Raw genomic sequence first — 17,142 nt, 5'->3', positions numbered from 1 at the left:
AACTTGTTCATTCAACCGTACATATTCTGTACGTCTGTTTTTCAAACGGTTTTGCGGACCTCTGCCCAGCGTGCGCTAGCGTCCAGCCCCATGCCCTGGAGCTGCCTTCGCTCCCGGTACCCACGGTAGTTGCGCTGTATCACTTGTGCTGCGTGATTCTGCTCGTCTGTTGTCGCTGCCATGTTTGCTATGCGTTGCCAATGTCGCAACTTTCAAAACTTGGCAGCGGGCTGGCATTCCACTCCATATATGTGTGGCGCAGGGAAACGTGGAGAAGGGCTGAGTGTCCGTGTCCGTTGTGAGGCTTGACAGCTGGGCACAGACCTGTGGAGCTAGCGAGTGTAATCCGGTACGCCGGCAACTTTGCCTTCGTCAGGTGCGAGAGCCGCGTCATCAGCACATTACCTTACTTTTACCGCATTTTGCGCACCTGAGGTTTTTTTTGTGTGAGCATATTATATCCCTCAATCTCAGGATGTGATGGTAAACGCTGAAATTAAAACATTTGGTTTATTTTAAGGGATGAACGTGATTTTTATTTTTATTTTGGCATTCTACGAACGAGGGTGATCATCGGAAAATTAGAACATAAAGCGTATCAGCGCACGTGATTATGTCTAGATTTCTAACTAACTACTTACTACTTGCACTTTGGCCAACATCAACACAGGGTACAGCCTGGAAGCCAGAGATGATTGTGGAAATGTCGCTGCTTGAGTGGTTCTATCGGTTCCCGAAGTCTGTAGAGATTTCTATCATGGAGATGGGTAAAATTCTGTTACTTGTGATTGAAATCTCAAGGAAGAAGAAAAAAAAAATCCTAGTTGCACTTGTTTTATCTTGGAAGCTGAAATTCTGCATACACCGTTATGCCGAATTTAGGAATGAATAATACGGAGAAAAGGTTAATTTATCTCTTCTCTATGGAAATCGTAAGGGGGGGGGATGGGGTGGGCATTTCTTGAATAATATGGTAATTAAATAAGTTTCTATTTTTCAATGGTAACTACAAATATTCCCAAAACATTTAGCAATACTTGAACTCCTCATCGAGAGGTGTCAAAGGTAGCATATTGCAATTGGACATGGTGGATAGAGGCCCAACTAATCACCGTCCAACAATTGGTCTCGTCTGGTATCTAAAACCATGGGACACCTGATCCCTCAAGTACTTTATCTCCACTCCAACACATCCGCGAATTTTTTTTAACATCAATACACACCGATAACCACCCCTCTCTTATTTCTCACATATACCGAAGTATGCAACGCGTGATGCCTCCATACCGCTCAGCACCTCGAAGCCAAACAACACGCATACCACCCCAGCGCTTCTTAACCCACGTCCTCCTTTCCGCTGTAGCAACTCTCATCCCGCACCTCCTCCATCACCTCCTCCTCTGCGTTCCCCTAGCCCAACTCTCCCTCACCAACCTCTCTCTAACCCACCTCTCCCTCATCCAACTCATCGTCCTCCTCCTATCCTTCAACCTCACAAACATCCTCGGTCTCGCCTTCCGCCTCTTGTTCCTCGGCCTGGGCACTCGTAACCCGCTACGCAGCGAATCCTACGGCCTCAGCGTCTCGTCCATCGTCGCCACGCTACACAGCGTCACTTTACTGCTGGGTCGATATGTGACTGGTGGGTTTACAGAGCGCCAGCATGCTGCGGTACATTTTTGCCTCGTGTTTTGGGTGCTTGGCGAGTGTGAGGGGTATTGGGCGTTCAGGCGGTGGAGAGAGGTGAGGGGTGCGGATGGGGGCCCGCGGTTTGAGTATTGGCGGGAGGCGGTGGCGTATCGGGCGGGTGTTACGGAGTTCTGGTGGCGTGGGGGGTTGAGTAAGGAGTGCTTGGTAAGGTTTGCGGAGCGCGTGGTATTCCAGGTGGTTTGTGGCGTTGTGGCGTATGGGGTTAAGAGTGTGGTTAATACGGATCCAGAGGGTGGAATTCTTTGTGGTATGGTGGGTGGGATGGTGCTGTTTGGCGGGTATCCGGGTTCGGAGTGGGAAGTAGTTTTGGGACTGGCGTTGTTGAGGGTTGTAAGGCAGGCTAATTATGTGTGTTTTTGGGCGGTGGTTGGATTGGCGAGGCAGTGGAGATTGGTGAGATGCGAAAGGGGTAATGTTGAGAGTAAGAGTGAGTCTGGAAGTGGCTATGGAATGGATGTAAAGTGTAGTTGTGGTGTGTAACAGTAAAAGTATATCTCTCCGTAACTTCATAATCGTCGGTTGGATTTCCCACTGCTTAACATCTACCGCGATAGGCGGTTCTATAGGCGACTTTTTATCTCGAAAGTCTTTATGCGCCAAAGACTGCTTGCCATCTACTTTTCATGTCCTGCAGTGCACACACAACCTCAGTGTATACTGCACTCTGCAGTGCGTCACCATGAAGATCGTCGTCACAAGAAAAGTCGCAGTGAATGCATTTGCGCACAAGTTCCAGATATTTGGGACCCAGAGTCTGGATAGAGGGGTGTTTTTCGTCAAGCAGCTTTCTCGCTGCGATAATTTCGCTGGGTGTGCCATTCAGTTGGGGTCCTGTAATGTCTCCTTGGGCACAGATTTCCAGCAGGGCAACACCGAGTTTAGCTAGAATGAGGTTGCGAATGCCAAACGTGTGCTTCAGATCAAGCGCGTCGTGATCTGGGTTGGTGGTGAGAGAGGAGTCGTCTGGAAAGCGGTTGCTCAGGTGCAAGCTATCGAGTGCGTCGGAAATGTCGTTGACATCTGCGTGAGATGGATCCGTGAAATACGCCACATCTTGAAGAGTCCATGCTTGCGGCAGCCAAGAGGTTGAATGGTACTGCAGAACAGCCTCAGCTAACTTGTGTGCAAGTGTAAGCTGTTGCAACATACGAAAGCGCTGGATGAGGCTCTTGATAGGCATAGCCCCTTTTCGCCTGGCGAAAGACGATATGTCGTTGCTGGCGAGTTTACTTGCATCGTAGAACATGAATCGCATTACTGGCTGACTCTTTGCAACTTCAATAAATCCCACGCAGCCATCTTGACATGCTGATTTAGATGAGCGCAATCTTGTTACGTGGCAGCAAACGCTTTCTGTTGTTTTCAAGTCCAGCATGACAAAAGATTGGGCCTGTGTCGTTTGTATGTTGCTTGTTATAGTCGTTCGAACACACCTGACATCGTCTTTAGGATCGTTGATTCGGACTCTCTTCTTTGACTTGGCCTTTTCCGACTTTGTCTTAGTTGTAACTGGTACTGTTTCTCCTATTCCATGACACAATGCGCTCACCAGTGCTGGCTGAGGCGATGTCGGCACTTTGTATGGTGTAAGTGATGTAATGGTCCGAATTTGTAGCCATATTGGTACGTCAATGGATGGTCTACACGTTGTTAGCAGGATGCTTCTCATATGATGCACTGAGCTGCGAAGCATGTCCGCTCTGGCATACTTTTGGACTGTGAGACCTTGTTTTGGTTGGCATGCAACGACAACATCAAGCTGTACGTTGTCGTGCCCGCTCTTGGCATCGAGCGACAGCTTGGCCTGGTGTCCACTATGAGATGTGTTCGTGCAAGACCATGACTCGTGGATCGACTCTCCTAGTTGTTGCGAAGCGAGGCGGATCTGCTGGTAACTCCTCGGCACGGCTTTGCGAATGATGCAAGCCGAAGGGACATTGCGGCGCTTCTGCATCTTGCACCTCTGTTTGCGCAACTTGCTCAGTGCCTTATTCCATTTGTCCAAGGAATCCAGCTGTCGGATGTATTCATTCTCTTTACGAGTTGTAGTGAAAGCGTGCCAGATCTTCCTTCTGAACTCGTGTTGTGGTTGTTTTGTGTTACCCAGACCGTCCTCGAGTTTGCTTAGGCTGTCTCTCGTTTCGCGGAGGATATCGCGGAGTCGCGTCACAATGTCCTGACATAGCTCGTAATCTTGTTGCATCAAGCTCCGTAGTCGCTGCTCAATATCCTTTCCTTGCTCTTGCCAGTTCTTGTGCGTCGGATCCTCCATCATCTCAGATATCTCGCTGGGGTCAGCCATGGTCGCCTGTAGTAGCATGCGGCAATCATTGTTAAAATTCGCCGCCGCTACTCGGAACTTCAGCTGAATGTCGGATGCAACTTCTACGTGTCGTGAGAAAGTCGTCAGTTTGCGCCTGGCGGTGCTGTAGGACTTGAGAATCTCAACAACAACCGGCACTACACCAAAAACCAGGCCTGCGACTTCGATTCCCGACATGATGTGAAGAAAGAATTTGAGGAGACATGAGGGCTGATCAGGCTGAACACAATCGCATTGTTGGCGGAGTGAGGCGCAGTCTGGCCCCCATTGTAACACCTAAGCGCTCCTGCCCCTCAACGGCTCAGCCTGATCGCAATAGCACCTCCTCCACATCAACATTACAGCAAAGAATTCCTCGACCAAGAACCCTTCCTTGAATCATCGTCTAAGAGCTCTTGAGTGTCCAATTATTATCCTCTCGAGTTTCTCATCGAATTTGATGCCGCAGGCTTGGTCCATGGAGTGCAGGTTAGCCAACAAAGATCCTAGGTATGACGATTCATCAACGCAAAACTGATATTGGGAACAGCGAGCGTATGTTGCGGTAGGGAGCCATCCAAGACTGAGAACCCCCTTGCGCGACAGATTGTGTGTTCCGAATAGTTATTACCCATGTTTCCAGCAGGGGTCCGCCACGAGGCGATGGCTGCTGAAGAAGGCGGCTCGGTGATGAAGCGCTGGCAGCCTGGAACGGGACGTTCCCAAGAAACAGCATCATTGCCCCCGAGCAGTCCTACAGCCTTATCTAGAACGCGATCACCGATAATCTCTTCCAGAGCCTATTCCTTCTCAACGTCTGGATCACAGAACTACCTACCAATCACCTTCGATCACACAGGTCAGATGGCTCCTCCAGGGGCCAAAATTCGACTTACAACAAATCTTTGGGAGGATGAAGGAACCATTTATTTTCAAGTTGAGACCAGAGAAGTTTGCGTGGCTCGCCGTGAAGACAACCACATGATCAACGGCACCAAGCTGTTGAGTGCGGCTGGAATAACTCGAGGCCGTCGAGACGGCATATTAAAGAGCGAGAAAACTAGACATGTGGTCAAGACCGGTCCGATGCACCTCAAGGGCATTTGGATTCCATTCGAACGTGCTCTAGCCTTGGCAAACAAGGAGAAGATCACCGAGTTACTATATCCTCTGTTTGTGCATGATATTAAGCGGCTCCTATACGATCCGAGGAATCAGAAGCGTACCCATCTTCCCAAGCCCCAACGTAAACCCCAGGAAACAAAAGAATGGGCCGAACCTACCGAAAATCACGTCCGTCAGATTGATGTGCCAGAAGATGGCGACAAAACTTCACAAGAGATCCCATTAGACACGCTGCGGAATGATGAGCTCTACGAGCGAGGCCCCATTGGATCGCTATCCAGGTCTCTCATAGAGACTTTGGGTCTCATTCTTATTGAGGTCAGAACACGCTCCGACGGGGCTCTACAATATGGTTCCCTAGAATCAAGCTGTGCAGCATTGTTTTTCTGGGACACTGACCTAGGATTATCGCGAGGCGAGCTTGATGATATGCTACAAGACTCTCCTCAGCTGCGTGATACTTGTCTTACTGTTCTCGTGTCAATCTCCCAATTTGTCAGCACATGTATGTGGATGATACACGACCTATTGTATTGCGTATCACTGACATGGCACAGCATTGATACATCTCATCAGTAGCGAGCAGCGCCGAAAAGAAGTGTTACAGTCAACAAGGATTTTGACATGTCTGGACCAAACCGCTAATATGATTGAGCAGCAATGTTATTCAACTTACGAGCCCAAGCAAGATGCCGAAGCATTGTGTCAGACTCTCCGTACAAAAATCGATACTCTTATCATGCTAGCACCTAGCCTGGAATCACCAGCGGAAGAAAGCTTTGATGACGAGGCGCCACGTACTATCCAACACATTGAGAAACACTTACCAGAGCAGGCCTACATCAACAGCGTTTCGGAAAAGTTCCCTCTAGCAGCATCAGCAATTGTGGCTCAACTAGGAAAATTGAACTGGGATCGATACAATCACATGCTTCGTTTACAGCGGGAAACGATGCAGCAGGAACTCCAAATGGCCGCCATGGAGAAGGCAAGGACAATATTCAATGACTCTGGTCTCGGGGCATCTTTACCAGCACAATCAAAAGCTGCTTCCAGCCCAGGATCTGTATGCGCACCCTCGATTGTGTCTACCAGGGCCGAAACGAGTCACAAACGTGTGCCTCCACTTCCTGCACAAGCACGGTCTGGTGAGCCTTTTACCTGTGAAATCTGCAATAAACAAGTCAATTTTCAGCGGACCAAAGCCTGGAAGTAAGCTGATCCATCCACACACACTCTTTAAATGCATTGAAGCTAATCAAATTGCCTTAGGAAACATGTCTTTAGTGACATACTGGCATATGCTTGCTTCTTCGCTGAGTGCTGCAACACTCGCGTGTTCTTCGAGGACAGCGATGCGCTAATGACCCACCTGGAAGACCAACATGGTATGGATGTTCGAATTTCGGATGTGGAGTGTCCTCTCTGCATGGAGTTTACTTCTGGAGACCGTGATGTCCTAGCACTCCACATTGCTCGCCATATGGAAGAGATCGCTCTTGCTATACTACCTTCTGGTGTTGAATCCGACGAAGAATCAGCATGTGACTCTGCAAGCGACAGTATATCTACTGATAGCTACTACACACCTAGAGCACGACGTTCCGAATATCCAAAGGATTCCACCGAACCAAAATCACACAGTCGCTATCCGGGAGTACAACAGCAAGGGCCTATAGTTCAGCCAACTGCGATAATTACACCACCGCCACCAGCCAGGCCAGCCAAGCCAGCCAAGCCAGACAGAAGAACCAAAGCACGTGTAACGTGGCCCTGTGTCAACTGCAAGAAGGCACATCTCTGCTGTGACGTTCAGCGCCCTTGTGGCCGCTGTGTAGCTTCTGGCAAACAGGTTAGTTGCCCTTGTAAACTCGTTAGACCTATAATTCTGTTTCTAATGATACTAATTCTGAGAAATAGGAGACATGCAAAGATGTGCAACTCGAGGCCTATAGGGCCCTAAGATCACGGCGAAGGATACCTCTGACAGGGACGTTGAACGTCCAGCTCAGTGCTTCGATAGAGGATTCCGATCCAGAAAACCCATCAGCATCTTCTCGTCGAGCTACGTCTACCCCAGAACATCGTCCTTCACCGCCCAGCATACCACGAGGATCCCTAGAGTCACAAAGACCTACACATGCAATATCCCCTGAACCTGGGCTCTGGCTTGGTGATGGGCGTCAATTGCAGAGAAATTTGAATATAATAAACTATGGCAGTTGGAAGGCTACAAAGGGGCGGAGTTCTGATCTAGATTTTACCAAGGATTCACGATACCTCCCCATTGCACTAGAGCCACCACGATATGCACCTTCCAAATCTAGATTTTTTGTGCCTATTACTTCTCCGTCAGCACCTGGTAGTGTCCCGTATGACCAGGGTGGTTATATACCACAACTTGGAGCTTTCGAATTACAGCTTCCTCCACCATCGAGTTCAACCCCACATCGACAACCTGATATCCATGGGTTTGGAGACCAACCAACAGTTCCCTCAAGCATGATACCACAATATTCTGATATCCCTCACCCATATTCCGCTTCCATACCTCCTGGAATGTATATGACTGAAAACTCGTCTTACGGAACGTGGTCAAAGGTCATCCCCAGGGACATTGAACTACCACCGCCGCCAACGTCACCATCAACATTACCAGGTTCTGGTCTTCCTCCTCCTGAAAAACAAAACTTCTTGTCAGTGCTCAGCAACTTGGCACTGCCAGAGTACAAATTACCTGACCCGGGGCCTCAAGATACTCCTCATCTTAATGATGGCAAGCTTGAATCAGACCCTCAAGGCAACATTGAAACTTCGTCTATACAACAATGGAGACCTCGATTGGCTCCTCATATAGCTACAAAACGACCCACATATGCAGAGGTTACTAGAATGACTTGGGAGCAGGCCAGACAGCGTGAATCAGAGCGTCAAAACAACAGTGGGGCATCTTCCAAACAACGATCAGAATCTCCGTGGGAGTACAAGGGCGACAGAGCTTCCAAGACGACGCCCAAAAGTAGCACTGAATACAGGAAATAGCTGAGGAAGCGCAAATGAATATAGCACTCGACTACAGTGGGTATGCCAGTCGGATACGGTCACCAATTTGTTTTTGATTTTAGAATAATTTCGTTAGGTTAGAAATACAAGCCAGACCTTCCTAAACAGACTTTATCAAGAAATCGCATTTCGTTGAGTCCCCTAGTTGTAATTTAGACGAAAGTGAACGGGTCAAAAACCTACACAGTAACAAAAGATGTTCATTCCCCATGACCCCCAAACCCTACATCGCCTCCCCCCCGCTGCATCTCCAACACTCAAACATCTTCAACAACCCGCCACGTACCCCCCATCAACGCATTACTCACCTCCGCCCCCTCATCCGCCAACTTCCTACTCCCCTCCTCCCCCACCACCGGCAATCGCACCTCGACCCTCTTCCCCTCTGGCACTGTCTCCCCCTCAATCTCATACGGAAACCTCACGTAATCTGGAAGCAACCCACACTGCTTCAGTAGCGAGGCATGGTCCCAGCTAATATGCTCATGGCACAGTCTATCGCCGCGCAGCGCGACGACGGAAGTAAAGGGGATAGCGAGGCGTTTGCCGGTGGGAGGGATGCCAGGGAGGAGCCAGGGGACGGTGCTGGTATGGGTGAGGGTGAAGATAAATTCGTCGATTACGCGGTCGATTCCTACTGTGCGGGAGATGAGGGAGAGGGAAGTGTCGGGGGGATTGCTGAAGATGAAATGGTGGGTGTAGAAGGAGGTTAGGTTTGTTTTGCCAATGCCACCGCTGTTCATGGAGAGTTAGTTTGGGAAGAGAGGGGGGAGGGATGGGGGGTAACGCACGTCATTGTGGGGATGTGGTTGACGTAGGGTTGGTCGACCATTGTTGCCATTGTTTTGGCTACGTCTCGCTCGCCGAACTCGTATTTTGTGTGTTCTTCCCATACGGCTTCGAGGTCAAAGTAAGGTCCTCCTAGGAGTGGCTTGAGGAATGTTAGACTTCTGGTGTGCGCTATTCCCGCATTGCGTTTATGGTATTTCGGGTCGCTGGGGAGGATCCAGCCGGATTCTTTTTCTGCATCCTCATAGCGATACGTCTTGACACTGCTAGGGGAAATGCCAACGGATTCAGATGATGACTGGCGACGGTGAGCTAGTGGAGGACCAGATGCATGGATTAACTGGGGTGGTTGGTTGGTAGAGCTGAGAGAAATGAATTTCCTGCCGCCGTAGGATATGAGGGCTTTGATGGCTGGATTTTGGCAAGCGGCTTCCTCGACATAGTAAGGAGTCCGTGATATGTACGCTAGAAGATAGCCGTCAGTACGCGACCTGGAAATAGACTCGGGGTCTTGGGGATTTAAAAGAAAGAGTTTACTAACAAATCAAGCCCACACCCTTGTCAAACTCGCATCCATCACAGGTCTTGAGGGCATCCAGCGCTTTTTGCAGTGGGAACTCTCCGCCGTCCTCGGCTTCATTGCCTGGAACCAGAAGCTAGCGAGTTCTTAGCATCCATGTCAACGTCAAACCCAGCCTGGCCCTCCTCTTTATCGCACCACAGTGAAATTCCAATATTTCGAAAACAACATACCTGCACGACTGCAAAACCCTCCTCCGCCCACTTCTGCAATGGCGGCGGATCCAAATACTTCTCACTCGGCCCAATCTCCGCATAATGATCCAGCACAAGCACCAGTCCTGGCCCTCTCCCTCGCCTTGAAAGCGGCGCCTGAAGTGTCACATGTGAAGATATACGTTGCGGCTTCATCGACGTAGTAGGCGCCTGTTCCGTCTCGAGAAGTGGGGTAAATCTCGCCATAATTGAAGCTCTTGAGTTCGTGTTGGGCCGCTTCTTCTCTGCCTCCTTACGAACCGATTCTCAAATCAGATCGAATGTCAAAGGAGAAAGGGGTCTACGACGTAAATTGATAAAAAATTTGCTACCGAGATCGTAGTAAGGGTCCAGATCAAACGAGCGATCAAACCGCCACCCCGATTCGCAACGGCAAGGATAAGATGGGGGTGGAGCAACAGCCCACCTGCTTGCCTTAATGGTGGGGTAAAGTAACAACCTACCTAAACAGGCACCACATTCAAGTCATGTATGACAAAGAAAGAGGGGGGACGCTGCATGCATGACTTTATTTGTTTGCCAGTCCCCGCATGCCCAAAAGACATGCCCTGCCATCGTTTTCTCTAGGATGGCTCGTTTAAGACTGTTCAAGTTTCCTGCGTAACCACGAGTGCACGGTGATGTTGTACAGACTATACTTTAAGCGTTCTGTACTGCTTTTTGTACGAGTTTCTTTCCACGCGCGCGCGTTGCGCCGGGTAAATGGGGATCTATGCGTTGCGAGGGTGTTGAATGTCGTGTTCGGAGTTTCTATGTGGATTGGATGCGCCTACAAGGGGGGACAGAAGTACAAGCGAGAGGTTTGTGTAGCAATAAAGTGCACGTGGTGAGGTAGCAAGGTGCCTTCCAAGATATGTGCATGGAGCTAAGTCGCTTTAGGGTATCCGATGTTGGTATCACCCCTTTCAGGTTGCATGTTCGAGGGTCTCCTTGGATTTGTGTATTATATGACACACCGTTAGATGCGGGCACTCTAAGTCTTTCTCTACGATCTCGACCGATTTTCTCTTTTTAATGACTCCTTTTGTTAATGATATTATTTGGTTTCGTCTTGTTGTACAACACGTGATGAGCACGTTCACACGATACATATCATGTGTTACCCAGCATTGTATGAGGATGAGAACATCGAGTCTGGGTCATAAAAGGACATGTTTTCATAAAGGGTTGAGTTTGTTACAACTAGAAATGTTAAGTCTAGCCAGACGCTGCTGGGGAAGTTTATACCCAGATCCACTCATGCCAAAACCCCGACATACTTCATACGTTTGATCCAACTCCCTCGTCTTGAATCACCATGCTATCCTCCCCAAATGTAACAATTTCGTTCATTGAAACTTTTTCCGGCCGTGTGAAGAACTGGGCAAACGAAAACCATCGAACGTAGGCAAGGAAGGGAGGACCGGCGGAGGAGGAATTTGAGGTGCGCTGGATACAGAGCGCAATGAACTGGTCTCTTCGGGCTGGTTTTGGTGAGCATCGAGTCTTCAAGAATCTGAACCCATCGCCTGCTGTCTTACACAGGGAGATAATCCAGTAGGCAAATCTTGTTGAGTGTCATGGCGGATCTGATCCTCGTCCTTTCCATCTCCATGAGGGATAGGGTTATTTTGCTGTCTTTCTTGTGTCGTGTTATCCTTCCTGCCTCGCTCATGATCAGGCTCATTCCTGCGGTCGACTTCGTCTACTCTGGCCCTAGCTCTGGCTCTGGCTGCAAGTTGATGATCCGGGAATATTGGGTCCAACTAAGTCGCCACCTTGATCCAAAGATGCTTGTACCAAGCCATGTTTGGTTATTGATGTGCTAGCAAGTGAAAGTCGTTTGTTCGGTCCTTCGGTTTGTCGAGAAGATGGCGACCAAGGATGTTGGTCAAAAGTAGGCTTCGTGGCAGGAAGAGAATGGATTGTGGAGATGATAGCGATGCGTGTCGTATAATAAGAGGCATGAATGTTTCTTAATGTTACAATGTGTAATAGTCAGCTTGGGTAAGGAAAATAAAGGATGGAGCTAGGCGCTAATTTGTTGTTGAAACAATCTCGTTGCAGCTTCTGAGATGCTAGTTGAATGCTGCTCATATCGAGCAGGCGCTAGATCCTTGGTAGCGACATTGGCTGTACCCTTGATCTGTTGAAGGACCTGGCCAGCAACTGCGACGGCATCTTCGGGAAGCCCTGATTGTGCGTCAGCATCACATAGGAAAGAGCATCTTGACACGGAAGACTTACCCGCAATTCTAGCAACTTTCAACGCATGACTTTCCCGGTTTACGCCTTTTCTTAATCGGTGTATATAAGAGAACTTCCCGTTGGGTTCTTCAAGTACATCATTGCAGTAGCGGCCAAGCTTCTCAAAGTCCTTAGTCATGTCGGTGAGTGCATGGAAATGGGTTGCAAAAAGTGTCCGGCATTGATTGACGTGGTAAAGATGATGGAGGCAGGCATATCCCACCGCGATGCCATCCTCTGGCGTTGTTCCTCGACCCACTTCATCCATGATGACAAACGAACGGGGCGTAGCCTCCTTGAGAATTTGTGCTGTTTCAAGCATCTCAACCATAAACGTGGATTGGTCTTGGTAGAGATTGTCTGCTGAGCCGACGCGACTGAAAACTTTATCCACTAGACCAATTTCTGCATACTCTGCCGGGACAAACGATCCGGTTTGCGCCAGGATGGAAATGAGTGCGTTTTGTCGTAGATAAGTGCTTTTACCAGCCATATTCGGGCCAGTAATTAGCCATATACGTTCTTTCTCGCCTAGTTGGCAATCGTTCGGTGCGAATTTGCGTCCTTGTTCATGTAAACCGCTTTCGACAACGGGATGTCGCCCGCCGATAATATGATGCGACGGCTTTGCTCCAAGAATAGGCCGAATGAAATTTCTCTCGATAGCAAGGGCTGCAAAGGCACATGCAACATCCAGTTCATCAAGCACGGCTGCATTCCGGCGTAGTTTTACAAGGTTTCGTACTACTCCTTCACGTAGTTCGCCAAGAACATGTTGCTCCTCTGACCGAATGCGAAAGCGAGTCTCATCCATCTGAGCCCCTAACTGTGTCCATTCAGGAATTTGGAAAGAACGAGTAGACCTGCTGCTACTCAAGCTCTTTGGATAGTGATGTGCCACTCGAGACATGTCTTTTCCTCTGACATGCGCAATATGAGCGAGGTTAGGAGTCCATTTCAGCACCAAGCTCTCAGTTCCCATGTCTTTGCGCAGTTTAATTTCCAGTTCGCTTTTAGACTGTCTCAACGTTTCCAGGGTCTCATGCAGTCGTTCCAGAGTCTTGCTGGCATTGTGTTTCATGATGTGGACATCCTCTCTCCCATCTGTGGCGCTCTTGAAGCTCCCTGCTATCATATGAGGTTTAGGTTGAACGCGCTTTGGCATGTTCTTCAAGTCTTCTTCGCCAGCCTCTCGACCCAGCACATCCTGAGCTAATTCCGACATTTCTTCAGCCTCCTCGTTTTCGATGCGATGATGTTCAGATAAGCTGTCCTCGTCAATAGCTTCTTGGATTCGGTGCGCGAGCTGGAGTGGCAAGCCTAGATCGAATCGGCGTTCTAACATTGAAATGCACAACCTTCGTCTAGTGTCAGAAGTTGCATTTGTTGAGTCAACTGGAATGGAATCCCTTAATTGCGCGTGTTCCCGCAACTCCTCGGAGACGGCAGAGGTCATAATGATTGTTTTTGAAAGTTCCATGAGGTCGTCGGCGTCCCCACGGCCGTAAGTAAACTTGGTAACCAGCCGAAGAGAATCGAACGTTTGCTCTAGTAGTGTAATAATGTTTTGACGCAGTTGTGGATATTGTATCATCTCTTCTACCATATCGAGTCTATCATTGATTGTTGAAAGAGACATGGAAGGGGCAGCTTCGTTTCGTCAGTAATTTTCAGAGACCGTTATTGCTCATGTACTTACACAAGCGCTGCGTAAGTAATCTAGTTCCACTCTTCGTGACTGTCTTCTTTAGAGTGTGTAACAGGCTTCCTTCGTATGTTCCATCACGAATAGTACTCCTGATTTCTAGTGCTCTCAAACTGTTCTTATCGATGCTCATATAGTCTTCAGCTTGGTGTCTTATCGGAGCCTGAAGCCGTGTCTGCGAATCAAACAGTTGATGCTTGACGTAATGTAGCAGCGAACCTCCTGCAGCCACTTCACCAGGTGTGAAATCGGCCATGCCAAAGTCACCCACAATTTTTTCTAACATGGGTTTCCAGTTTTCAACAGTCAGTTGCGTTTTGGGGGGGTCTTGGAAAGTAATTGTATGCCCATCTTGCTGTATGGCAGAGACAATGTCAGCGTAATTAGCCTCTTGAAAGACGCTGCTCAATACTATCTCCCTCGGTTTGATACGAGCGAGCACTGAGGGCAGGGACGCGATATCTGTACTTTGGGTCAGGAAGTCGCCACTGGATAGATCGATCCATGCAAGTCCGACTTCAGTGCGTGGTAGGTTGAGAACTGAGGAAACGCTGGCACTGCCAGGGCTCTGTTTTACTGCAGTTTCTTTCCTAAGCACTTCTGGATCTACATGAATACTAAGAAGGTAGTTGTTCTCCCATGGATCCATAAAGTGCTCATCAATGAGGGTACCTGGCGTCACAATGCGCGAAACTCTTCTCGTGTATTGAGGCTCACCCTTTGCTCTAGTTGGCGCGTCATTGACATACTCGTCGCTTATTGCAACATGCTTGTTGAGGTCCTGGACAAGGATTTTGAGATAACGATCTAGCTGGTAAGCGGGGAATCCAGCCTAGGACCATTAGCGCCGCTTTTCTTTACTAGGAAAATGGGCTTTTGACTGACCATAGATACAGGAGGCTTCCTGCTGCCTTTCAAGGCCTTTCTTCTGGTTTTTCTGATATTTAGTAGGGGCGCAAACTCATCTGCATGCTCAAAGTATAACTAATCGTCAATTTAGTAAGGATAGCAGTGGATCGGCTATGTTGGTCAAGTACCTCGTAGAAGCCTCCGACGCGTGTGAGGAGTACACAATGGCTGAACTTGAGCATGTTGTTGCGCACTTGCTGCAATAACGGAGGGTATTCTGGTTCGGCGTCATTCTGGGGTAGTAGCGCCTCAGATTGAATAGCGCCTTGTTGTATATCATCCAATTGTAAAGTAGTTTTTCTCTTTGCGCCACGGCGTTGGGATGCTTGGAGCCATGGCAGACTCACATGCTGCGCTGCACGTGGTTTCGCGAAGGGTCGTGTTGAGCTTGGAACGAGGCCCGTAATGGCAGTGTATGGTCTGTAAGCAACCGACAGAATCCTGGTTTTGGATGACAGATTTGAACGCGCCAGACCTTCGGCACGCCTGCAGAGCATCCTCGTTTTTTAAGCTGTGTAGAGGAAACATGGGTGGGGTACAATGGTCGAAATGCAGGGACGCGTCTGCATCCGGTTAGCTCATCGGACCTTTAGTACGCGGGGTACTCGGAATGTCTAAAGTTAAGCCGCTGACGATACTTCAGCGTGCATCCGACCCATCTGCTTCCATTCACAACAAAAATGGCGCCCCAATTTGAGCCTATGAAGAATGATTTGATCCTACGCACAGCGAGAGGTTGATGACTCTCCGCTATTCCTGATAGACATCATAAAATTGACATTGCACAGGCGAAAAGGTTGAGCGCCCGCCAATATGGGTAATGCGGCAAGGTACGGACTCTCGTCCTCGAAGACCCTCAGGCGCTGATGATGCGTAGCCGGGCGCTATCTCCCCGAGTACCACAAGGAAAAGGGTACCAACGATTTTTTTGAATGCTGCCGCAGCCCCGAAATCGCGTCGAATCTCACCCTCCAGCCGATTGAGCGCTACGCGGGCCTCATTGACGCTGCCATCATCTTCTCCGATATCCTCGTCATTCCTCAGGCCATGGGCATGGAGGTGATCATGGTGGACAAGAAGGGACCCCACTTCCCGGAACCACTACAAACTCCGGATGACAAACAGTACAAGGAGGTGCTTGAGAGAGAGGTGGATGTTGCAGAATCGCTCGACTATGTTTACAAGGCCATTACTCTCACAAGACAAAAGTTGGCGGGAAGGGTACCACTGATTGGCTTCTGCGGTGCGCCTTGGACCCTGCTGTGTTACATGGTTGAAGGCGGAGGTAGCAAGATGTTTATCCAGACCAAAACATGGATCTACAAGTACCCAGAGGAGAGCAAGGCGCTGCTGCAAAAGATTGCAGAGCTTTGTGTCGAGTATCTTGCTCTGCAGGTACAAGCTGGAGCTCAGGTACGAAGCACAGCAACACTCGGTCGCATGACGCTGACCACTGCAGATGATCCAAGTCTTTGATTCATGGGCCGGCGAGCTATCCCCGTCGTCCTTTAAGACATTCGCTCTTCCATACCTCACCTACATTGCTGATAATCTCCCGGAGCGTCTTCGGTCCAAAGGGCTGGAGCCCGTCCCGATGACCGTCTTTGCCAAAGGAGCGTGGTATGCCTTGGCGGACCTCTGTGAGACAAACTACAACACGATCGGGTTGGACTGGCTCCATGCACCGGCAGAGGCATACAAGGTGGCGCAGGCAAAGGGCAAGGTGCTGCAGGGTAATGCGGACCCCGGTGTTTTGTATGGTAGCAGGGAATCCATCACAAAGGTAGTCGAGGAGATGGTGGCTGGCTTCGGCGGCGGCAAACAGGGATGGATTGCCAATCTTGGTCACGGTATGCTGTTTGACATATTTTACATTCTGTCAGTTTGGGCGCTAATATTCTGCAGGCATCACCCCGTTTGTCAAGCCGGATGATCTTAAATTCTACTTTGAAGAGATCCACCGATTGACAAAGGCGTAATATAGAAGCCTAGCTGTATTAGGCTGGCCAAGGCTGTTCCGCCAGTGAGGCGGGCTTCGAGTTCCTGCCAAGCACGCAGAGCTCTGCCTACGTATGTCGTCAGCGCCTCGATGTGTTAGTGGTGCACACACACACACAATTTATTTACGCCCGGCGGCCGAGCCGAAAGGGCTACTAACGCTAGTCTAACTACACTTTCTCTACTTAGTCTTGGTCTCCTTAGCCCATATGTCTTCTTTGGCCTGCTTCTTTATATAGCTTATCATCTAAGTCGAAGCCCTTACTTAACACCTTGGCATGCTTCTTCTCTATTTACTGCTATTCCTCGTCAGATGCTCGTGGGTTAGTGTTGCTGGTGGTAGACTGGCTTAGAGTCGGCATCTCCAAGAGATTCTCTAAGTGTTCAGCGTCCTATCTTCGGCGGCTGAAGCGGTGTCTACTTCTGTTGCACGAGGCTGCTAATAAGTTTACGTTAGTAGCTAAGGTTTACCTAGTGGTTAGTTAGATATTAGTTTGCATCGAGTCTCCGTGTTGCTATT

The 17,142-nt window shown here is 49.2% G+C and overlaps 6 protein-coding genes across 6 annotated transcripts; 3 read left to right on the top strand and 3 right to left on the bottom strand.

Moving 5' to 3' along the window:
• Positions 1–2,143: 2,143 nt before the first annotated feature.
• On the bottom strand, positions 2,144–4,210 carry COCSADRAFT_144961 (uncharacterized protein; the record flags this gene model as incomplete). Its single annotated transcript, XM_007703068.1, has 2 exons — positions 2,144–3,350; positions 3,420–4,210. The coding sequence occupies 2 exons, from the start codon at positions 4,208–4,210 to the stop codon at positions 2,300–2,302; spliced, it is 1,842 nt and encodes a 613-aa protein (XP_007701258.1). The 3' UTR covers positions 2,144–2,299.
• A 156-nt stretch (positions 4,211–4,366) lies between these two features.
• COCSADRAFT_182268 (uncharacterized protein) lies at positions 4,367–8,179 on the top strand (the record flags this gene model as incomplete). The annotated part of the gene is made up of 5 exons (XM_007703067.1): positions 4,367–4,501; positions 4,563–5,642; positions 5,695–6,349; positions 6,410–6,989; positions 7,058–8,179. The coding sequence occupies exons 2-5, from the start codon at positions 4,646–4,648 to the stop codon at positions 8,177–8,179; spliced, it is 3,354 nt and encodes a 1,117-aa protein (XP_007701257.1). The 5' UTR covers positions 4,367–4,501; positions 4,563–4,645.
• Positions 8,180–8,457: 278 nt separating this feature from the next.
• On the bottom strand, positions 8,458–9,970 carry COCSADRAFT_92883 (uncharacterized protein; the record flags this gene model as incomplete). The annotated part of the gene is made up of 4 exons (XM_007703066.1): positions 8,458–8,935; positions 8,992–9,454; positions 9,531–9,632; positions 9,736–9,970. 4 exons carry the CDS (start codon positions 9,968–9,970, stop codon positions 8,458–8,460), a joined length of 1,278 nt encoding a protein of 425 aa, XP_007701256.1.
• A 357-nt stretch (positions 9,971–10,327) lies between these two features.
• On the top strand, positions 10,328–10,871 carry COCSADRAFT_336015 (uncharacterized protein). The gene is made up of 2 exons (XM_007703065.1): positions 10,328–10,610; positions 10,664–10,871. The coding sequence occupies exons 1-2, from the start codon at positions 10,405–10,407 to the stop codon at positions 10,797–10,799; spliced, it is 342 nt and encodes a 113-aa protein (XP_007701255.1). The 5' UTR covers positions 10,328–10,404; the 3' UTR covers positions 10,800–10,871.
• Positions 10,872–11,792: 921 nt separating this feature from the next.
• Positions 11,793–15,121, bottom strand: COCSADRAFT_93440 (uncharacterized protein; the record flags this gene model as incomplete). Its single annotated transcript, XM_007703064.1, has 5 exons — positions 11,793–11,956; positions 12,011–13,660; positions 13,710–14,547; positions 14,601–14,699; positions 14,753–15,121. 5 exons carry the CDS (start codon positions 15,119–15,121, stop codon positions 11,793–11,795), a joined length of 3,120 nt encoding a protein of 1,039 aa, XP_007701254.1.
• A 183-nt stretch (positions 15,122–15,304) lies between these two features.
• On the top strand, positions 15,305–16,603 carry COCSADRAFT_161504 (uncharacterized protein; the record flags this gene model as incomplete). The annotated part of the gene is made up of 5 exons (XM_007703063.1): positions 15,305–15,359; positions 15,413–15,454; positions 15,502–16,037; positions 16,084–16,474; positions 16,530–16,603. 5 exons carry the CDS (start codon positions 15,305–15,307, stop codon positions 16,601–16,603), a joined length of 1,098 nt encoding a protein of 365 aa, XP_007701253.1.
• Positions 16,604–17,142: the final 539 nt, after the last annotated feature.

The sequence above is a fragment of the Bipolaris sorokiniana genome (genome assembly GCF_000338995.1).
Source record: "Bipolaris sorokiniana ND90Pr unplaced genomic scaffold COCSAscaffold_9, whole genome shotgun sequence".
Classification (NCBI taxonomy): Eukaryota; Fungi; Ascomycota; class Dothideomycetes; order Pleosporales; family Pleosporaceae; genus Bipolaris; species Bipolaris sorokiniana.
Note: the sequence above shows the minus strand (reverse complement) of the source record. Positions and strands in the feature narration are given on the sequence as shown.

What these genes read in the sequence shown, in the direction of transcription:
- COCSADRAFT_336015 (XM_007703065.1), top strand. Translation starts at nt 10,405, where the DNA reads ATGTTGTACAGACTATACTTTAAGCGTTCTGTACTGCTTTTTGTACGA. An exon ending in GTAGCAATAAAGTGCACGTG is followed by an intron (nt 10,611 to 10,663) that starts GTGAGGTAGCAA and finishes AAGTCGCTTTAG; the next exon opens with GGTATCCGATGTTGGTATCA.